The sequence below is a fragment of the Pediculus humanus genome, genomic scaffold (genome assembly GCF_000006295.1).
Source record: "Pediculus humanus corporis 1103172107841 genomic scaffold, whole genome shotgun sequence".
Taxonomy (NCBI): domain Eukaryota; kingdom Metazoa; phylum Arthropoda; class Insecta; order Psocodea; family Pediculidae; genus Pediculus; species Pediculus humanus.
The window spans coordinates 73554-81877 of record NW_002987423.1 but is presented as its reverse complement, the minus strand read 5'-3'; the positions used below and the strand labels follow the sequence as shown (position 1 = coordinate 81877).

The following is an 8324-nucleotide window of genomic DNA, read 5'->3' as shown; positions in this document are numbered from 1 at the left end:
AAAAAAAAAAAAAAAAAACAATAAATTATTGTATATAGTTTTATTTTCAATGAAATAATCATTTCTGAAAAAAAAAAAAAAAAATCTTTTTAGGTATGGCATTATTGTGATTTAAATGGTGGACAAGCATCATTTTTATGTCCTAATGGTACGATATTCAGTCAAGTTGCATTAACATGCGATTGGTGGTTCAATGTAAAATGCTCATCAACATCACAATTATATGTGTTAAATGAAAGACTATATAAATACATTTTACCATTTTCTCCGAGTTTTCCAGAAGATTTTTCTGGACCTGTTGTAGATAGATACTTAACGGCTAAATTCAAGGAAATGGAAAAAAAAAATAAAAATAAGGTGATTTAAGAATACTACTATTTACGTCAATGAAATTATTATCAAATTCAATATATATGTGTATATGATTTTAGGCGTTACCATCGACAACTTTGAAACCTGAATTTATTTCCGACGAACAAAAAGATCATTAATCGTAGGTATTTGAATATGGTGCGTAAAAACAAAATAATCGACAGTAATAAATGATTAATTAAAACAGGTTCACATAATTAATAGTTTGTGTTGTAGGCGAGAAGACCTGTAGTGAATTTTTAAAGGACACATACCTAAAAAAAACCTAGAAAAAAACAAACGACAACATGATGATTTTACACAAACAATAATAATTTACATATAAAAAAAAATCAATATTGATAAATTTCAATTAATTTTCACAAAAAAATTTAAAAAAAAAAAAAAAAACCTTTGTAGCAAATATATAAATTATAAAAAGTCTGAAAAAAAAAAAAAACATTAGAATTACAATGTTTTTTACAAAACAGTAGATCTAGAAAATTTAAGATTTTTTTACTTTTTTCTGTTAAAACAGGGAAAAAACTTTTATAGAATCACTCGTAATTAATAATAATAATACTTGAAAGAGAGTATTTTAAAAATAGCATTTTATTATTATAAATTAAATAGTATGTAGGAATAGTATTTTTTCTATGTGTGCATCATCTTAAAAAAAAATTTGTAAATGTGAGATGTTTGACTTTTTTTTTTTTTTCTTCTGATAGAATTTTTTGTAATAATTTAAAATTTAATTTTAATTTGATGACAATGATTGATACAGTTGTCTGTGATATAAAAGTGCAATAAGTAATAATTATATATTGGGAAATTTGATTTAAATTTGTATTATTTTTATTTTTATTTTTTAATTAATACTTAATAAAATGTGATTAAATTTAAAAATAAACTTATTCTTATATTTATAGAAAAATAAAAATTTAAGCTAACTTTATATGACTTTAAAAAATTTATTTTAAAATCATTTATAAAATCATCCAGTAATGCATTTCGAAATCATGAAACAAAATGAAACTCTGTTTGTAGGTTAGTATGTACTTAACAAAAAGTAAAATACTTAATGTCAACTCTTTATGAGCCGACACTACATTTAAATGTTATTTTTAACCTATATTTGAAATTTTTTTTTAAAGTTCAATCATTACAAAAAATCAATGTTAATGTTTTAAGTTTTCGAGTGACATCATCACTCTCAACTTTAAACATTAATTCAACCACCTCCTCAAATAATTATTATTTATTTAACTGAGTTTTTCTCTTTGAAATTTATACATTCAAATTTTTATAATAAAATGCTATTTTTTTTTTTATTTTATATTCTCTACACAATATTTCTTTGAAATCGTAATTAATTAATGATTTTTTTTGAATTATTAGTGGCTAAATGAAATTTGTCCCGGCAATAATTTAGAACAAATTTTACAAAAAAATTTTATGGGAATCGAAAAATTAATACTTATTATTACGTTACTTTTTTTTGTTTAAAGCTATTTTGTTACGCGACAATTTATGTAGAAAGCCAATTTAACAAATTGTATGTTCATAATGAAATAATTCAAAATGTTTCATTATATTTTTCGTTGTAATAATAATAATAATAAAAAAATTACAGAATTATTCAAAAATATTATTCTAATTAACTTATTAAAAAATTATTGCTTACATACGATTGAAGTGAAATACTTTCTTAATTGAAACACTTTCATATTTTAAATTGCTGTTATTTTTATTTTTATCAAGAAAACGATTAATAAAATAAAATTTTTTTAAAATAATAATTTTTCAAACTTGAAAAATACATCTTTAACTAGAATAACTCAATTTTATAACGAGCAGTGCATGTTTCGCGTCAAAAAAAAAAAAAAAAAAAGAACGTGTAAAAAGCATAAAGAAAATTTATTTTTCAAATGTTGTCTAACATAGAATGTAAGTACAAATAAGCCAAAGTAAATTATTCGCTTAACCGCCAAGGAAAATATTTTTCTTTTCCGAAATGGCTGATACTGACTCTTTGTTTCAAACTTCGTTTTCAATTGAATCTATGAAAGTAGTTGCAGAAAGCATAGGAATTAATAATCTCCCCGACGATGCCGCCAAAGAATTATCAGATGATGTTTCATTTAAATTGAAAATGATTATTCAAGTAAATATTTGATGACAGATGATATTTTTATACAATATAATATATTTGTATTACATATATTTTATATAGATTTTATTTGCCTAGCTTTTTAACTTTATATTATTATTTTTTTTCGTAGGATTCGGTAAAATTGATGCATCACGGGAAACGGGAAAAGTTGTGCACGGGAGACGTTGACAATGCATTGAAAATGAAAAACATTGAACCAGTTTATGGGTTTTTTGTGCCCGATCATATACCTTTTAGATTTGCTTCTGGGGGAGGAAGAGAACTTCATTTCATAGAAGAAAAAGAAGTTGACTTAAACGAAATAACTAGTGCTCCTCTACCTAAATTACCGTTGGAAATAAGTTTGCGGGGTAAATAATATTTTGATTATAAACTTTCAAGTTTGACAAAAATCACCTGAAATAACACCTGAAATTTATTGATAAATTGCAATTAATAAAATATGATTCATACTAATATCTTCATACGGTATTTAAACATTCAATTTTTTTTTTTACTTTGTCACAAAATATCAATCTTACATATAACATGTAAATTACATTTATTTTAGCCCATTGGCTGGTTATAGAAGGTGTTCAACCAACAATTCCTGAAAATCCTCCTCCTATTTCTAAAGAAATGCAAAGACTCGAAAGTGTTGATCCTATATGTAAATTAAGTCACAATCAGAATGGAAAAGACATCCCTGGTAAACCTACAACTGGAAAACTGCAAAAATTAAAAAATGTGGAAACCGTTCATGTGAAGCAATTGGCTACTCACGAACTTTCGGTAGAGCAACAATTGTATTACAAAGAGATAACAGAAGCTTGTGTGGGCAAGTTTCAAGTTTACACATTACTTCTAATGTACTCTTTTACTAAAATAGTTGTCAAAATTTTTGTAAATAAACATATTTTTTAGGGTCAGATGAAGGACGAAGAGCAGAAGCACTTCAAAGTTTGGCTTGCGATCCAGGTTTACATGAGATGCTTCCTAGAATGTGTACTTTTATCACAGAAGGAGTTAAAGTTAATGTCGTTCAAAATAATTTAGCTTTGTTAATATATTTAATGAGAATGGTTAAAGCCTTATTAGACAATCAATCACTGTATTTGGAAAAATATGTAAGAAATTTTAATTTCTTGCTTGTGGTTAAAAAGTAAAATATTGATAAAAGTTAAAGTATTAGTGGAAAACAGAATTGAGCATATTAATCGATTTGAAATAAATTTTTACCATTTCATTTTCTAGTTGCATGAACTAATTCCATCTGTAGCTACATGTATAGTAAGCAAACAGCTTTGTATGAGACCTGAATTAGATAATCATTGGGCACTAAGAGATTTTGCATCCAGATTATTGGCTCAAATTTGCAATAATTTCAATACATCAACTAATAATGTGCAAAGTAGAATAACCAGGCTTTTTAGTCGTGCATTGCAAGGAGAAAAGGCTCCGCTTTCTTCTTTGTATGGAGCTATTCAAGGATTATCAGAATTGGGAACAGAGGTTGTCAAGGTTCTTATTTTGCCAAAAATAAAGTTTTTAGGAGAGCGACTGGAAGCCTGTAATGATTCTTCAACAACTAATTCAGACAAAATAGCTGCAGGACATATAAAACCATTAATTGTCGTGAGTTAATTTTTTTTTTTTAACATCCTGTAAAACTTAATTTTTGAAAATTACTGAAAAAAGATTTCAACATCAGGAGTCGACTTTAGTTAGTTTTTATTATTAACTATTCCGAATGACAAATGATATAGTAAGCAAAACATTAGGTTAAAGAAAGGGAAATAAAAAGTTTGCAAGTCAATGCAAATCATGCTTCCAAAAAAACAAAAACCATAATAAGTTTGCAATCATTTCCCTGATTCCTGCTTCATAACTTCAATACTCATGTTTTCATAAACAATATCCCTTCAAGCTTCAATAAAACTCAAACATATTGCAAAAAAAAAAAAAAGAAGCAATGCTTCACTAAATTTCCTCTATTATTTTAATTATAATATAAAAACATTTAATCTACATGTAACACATAAAATTCTTTAGAAAGTGGTTGCTCCGCTACTCAAAAGTATTAGAAATCCACCTGATTACCTGGAAGAGTTTTCAAATGATTTTGGTTACTTGGGACCAGCATTACATTCGGCAGTGGTAAAGGCAAGAATGACACCTACATCTGTAACTCAACCGAGTAATTCGATAATTACCACATCTGCAATTCGCTCTAATTCTCAACAAAGCATAGTTGCTAATCCATCAACGTCTAGGACCCTAATGGTTACTGGAAATCAAACGCGCCCTGTTATAACAGGATCGGGTCAACAACAGAAATATTTATTTTTAGCTAGACCTCCTGCACCGACTTCAGTTAGTATTACTGCTATTAAATTGAATATTTTTTTTTTTTTTTTTTTTTAATTTTAATATAGAAAATATAAATTAAAATCAATTTAACGTTGTTTTTTTTTTTTTTTTAAATATAATTAGGGAATTAAAATAGTAGCATCTTCGCATAGTACAACACCAAAGATAACAACATCAACATCGCAAGTGACCAAAGTTGTGGTCGTTTGCATGGCCAATTCTAGCAACGTAACAAATTCACCTATTGTATCCCAGGTAATTTAAGATTAATAATAATAATTATAATTTGATTACTCTTTTATTTTATATAAAAAAAAAATCTTTTTCTTTTAGGCCAGTCAACAAAATAAAACAATATTTGTCAATACACAAACTCAACAGTATTTAAAAATGGATGAAAATCAAGAAGGGTAGCAAATCATTCTAATTATAAAAATGGATATTAAAAAAACTTATTAGAAAATGTATTCGTCGTGACATTTTCTTTTTATGTCAGATGGCCCGGGGGAAAAAAAAAAAAAAAAAAATGGATTTTTGTAAAATTATATGTTATGGTGTTAAGCACTAGGACGTGAATGTATTTTAATTTATTTTAAAATGAAAAAGATAGTTACGAAACAGATAGAAAAGGGAAAACATTTAGTTAAATGTTAATGAACGAAGGTTTAAAACAATAATTTATATCTAATATACAAAATAAAAGAAATAATAACTGATAATTGTGAAACGAACAATTATATATTATTGTTTCCCGCAAGGATAAAGTTAGCAAATATTTTAACCCGACATTTTTTTACTTTCTTATTTTTTTTTTTTTTCAAAAGATAAAAATTTATAAATGAATTTTTTTATTTTACATTAATTTTTTTATTTATATATACTTATTTGTTTTTATAACTGCTAACTATATTAAAAAATGTGTAATTTCAATATTTTTCAATAATAATAATAAATAGTGAAATAAATGTGTATTTTAACTGTATTTTCTTGCCTTGAAAAAATTATACATTTTATATTATTTATATTTCCTTATTGAATTAATTTTACTACTTTTCAAAACAATTTTTAAAAAAGGCCCTGTCAAAATATATTTAAGGCTAAAGAAAAATCATGATAAAATTTTTTTTAAATATATTTTATAATTAATCAGGTAAAACATTTTTTTGTAAAAATTTATGATTTTAACTATTTTTATTCCTAAATCAAATTAAATAAAGTTTTTAATAAGTAAAATAACTTATATATATATATATATATTTTACATTAATTTATATTTTATAATATAACCTTAACACATAAATAATTGTTTGAATAATAGGAATGCATAAAATATTTACAAAATATTCTTTTTCATACTGATTTAAGCGGGCCTTACTTTCCTTGGAAATTGTTGGTTAAAAATAAAGAATATTTAAATAAATAAATAAATAAAATGATGGAGAGAACCTCAATAATTTAATACATTTATAGCATTATTTTGCTCGATAACTAATTGAAAAATAAATACTATTATTTACTTACAATTTATAATAAAATTTAATTTAACTTTTGAACATATATTTACATTTCTATGGGATTAAATATGTGTATAATTTATAGTTAACAATGATATTTGTTTAACTATCTTTTTTCATTCTATTGCTGGTCATACGATAAATTATTGAATCTCTACCTGGGTCCATTGAAGCTATAAATACTGAAAAATTGAAATTCCATTTATCATCAGTTAGCAGTTGAGATATTTGATGTGTGATAAAAAAAAAAATTCTATTATTTATTTGAGTTTTTTATATGTGGCAAATTTTTTATACGCGAAAAAAAAATTAAAAACATTAACATCTATCAGATATTGTTAGTTTGTAATCATTTTATAAAATTTTTCATATGTTAAGTATAAAAAAAAGTCCCAGTGATAAAATTAATTATGTGAATAATTATTTATTTCTTACCTGAAACTGCCAGAAGAGAAAACACCAAGGCAACTGTAAGCCATAAAATTATATTAAAAATTACTGGAAAATCTGGATTGTAAACATTACTCATTCTCATTTCATTCATCTGAAAAGAAAGTAATCAATTGTATATACACAAATTTATTTATATGCATAATTAAAAAATGAAATAATTCTATAAAATTTAAAATTTAATATTTATATATCTTACAGTTGAATCTTCAATTTTTTCATCTTCAGCACTTCTTACTCTTCTTTCTTTATGCGGATCACTTGCTATTGCAATGACAAATGCTCTATTAGAATAATAATTATTAAATTTTTTCGCCACCAATTTAAGAGTTTCATAAACCTAAAATGAAAAATTATAATTGTGATCAGGTCTTAATTTATGTAAGTTTTATTAGCATACCATATTGAAAAATGTATAATTTTTCAATTTGTTTTGCAATTTGTATCATTGCAATTATTTTAAAATCCTGTCAATGAATTCAAATTATATTATACAAATAATTACCTTTGCTTTGGCTTCTTCTAAATTGGTTACTGGATTTATGCTCTTTATATTCAACCAATATAAATTAGGAACACTACTTGGTCTTTGAAAGGTTTTTACAAAATTTTCAATATCGTTAATTTCTTGATCAAAATTATGAAATTCAGAAACTTGTTTTTCTGATGCATTCATATTCTTTTGATCTATATTTTCATCTAAATCTGTTCCAATCATTGAAATTGTACCATTTTGTAAAGGGTATCTACTCATGACTTTATTTTTCAATGTGTGCCATGTTTCGTCGATGCTTTCATCACTGCTCAAAATATATTTTTGAAATGGTATTGATTCCCCGAGGGAAGTAATTCCATCAATATATAAAACAACAGTCACTTCAGCGAAATGAAAAGGATCCGTTATTTTCATATCGTGCCAATTTAAATTCTGAAATTATGAGATTATTAGTAAATTTAAAAATGGATTTTAATAAACAATTATTATTATGCTTACTTTGTCGTTTGTAAATCCCATAACTGCCGTAAGTAAATCAGGTATCAAACTCTGATCGATTGAACCATCTCCTTGTAGTTTGATCGAAGGTGGTTTTTCAGCTATTATTAATTCCCCACCCTGAACTAAATGCATTAAAAATAAATAAGTGTTTCTCTTAAATGCATTAAAATAAAATACACAAACAAAACTTACCGGTGTAAGTTAAAAAACTTAAAAGTAAAATTTCACAGTACATTTTTTTAATTTGACTTAAATGTCACGAGACTTGTTGTGTCTGCTGCCACTTTAGAGTAAAAAAAAAAAAATAGTGAAAAAAGTCCGCGACAAATATTTTTAAACTTATTTCAATTTGATGTTCTCTAGTTCTCGGATTTTTTTTATTTTTATAAATTACCACACCGAGTAGTTTTTAGTTTTTTCTTTTTAATCAAATAAACTTAAACAATTTTTCTGGGATATCCATAACTTTGCGCTTTATCAATTTAACGTT

General features: G+C 24.9%; 3 protein-coding genes across 3 annotated transcripts in view; 2 read left to right on the top strand and 1 right to left on the bottom strand.

The window, feature by feature from the left end:
• Positions 1-491, top strand: part of Phum_PHUM376120 (uncharacterized protein) — a gene marked incomplete at both ends in the record, with an annotated part of 1035 nt that extends 544 nt beyond the window's left edge. The window contains 2 exons of the mRNA XM_002428278.1: positions 94-357; positions 432-491. Coding sequence (XP_002428323.1) covers positions 94-357; positions 432-491 — 324 coding nt within the window. The remainder of the gene's footprint in view (positions 1-93; positions 358-431) is intronic.
• Positions 492-2365: 1874 nt separating this feature from the next.
• On the top strand, positions 2366-5097 carry Phum_PHUM376110 (transcription initiation factor TFIID subunit, putative; the record flags this gene model as incomplete). Its single annotated transcript, XM_002428277.1, has 7 exons — positions 2366-2515; positions 2634-2874; positions 3075-3335; positions 3428-3630; positions 3758-4138; positions 4556-4876; positions 5026-5097. The coding sequence occupies 7 exons, from the start codon at positions 2366-2368 to the stop codon at positions 5095-5097; spliced, it is 1629 nt and encodes a 542-aa protein (XP_002428322.1).
• A 1392-nt stretch (positions 5098-6489) lies between these two features.
• Positions 6490-7966, bottom strand: Phum_PHUM376100 (uncharacterized protein; the record flags this gene model as incomplete). The annotated part of the gene is made up of 5 exons (XM_002428276.1): positions 6490-6569; positions 6823-6931; positions 7037-7177; positions 7343-7765; positions 7832-7966. 5 exons carry the CDS (start codon positions 7964-7966, stop codon positions 6490-6492), a joined length of 888 nt encoding a protein of 295 aa, XP_002428321.1.
• Between the last annotated feature and the right edge of the window lie 358 nt (positions 7967-8324).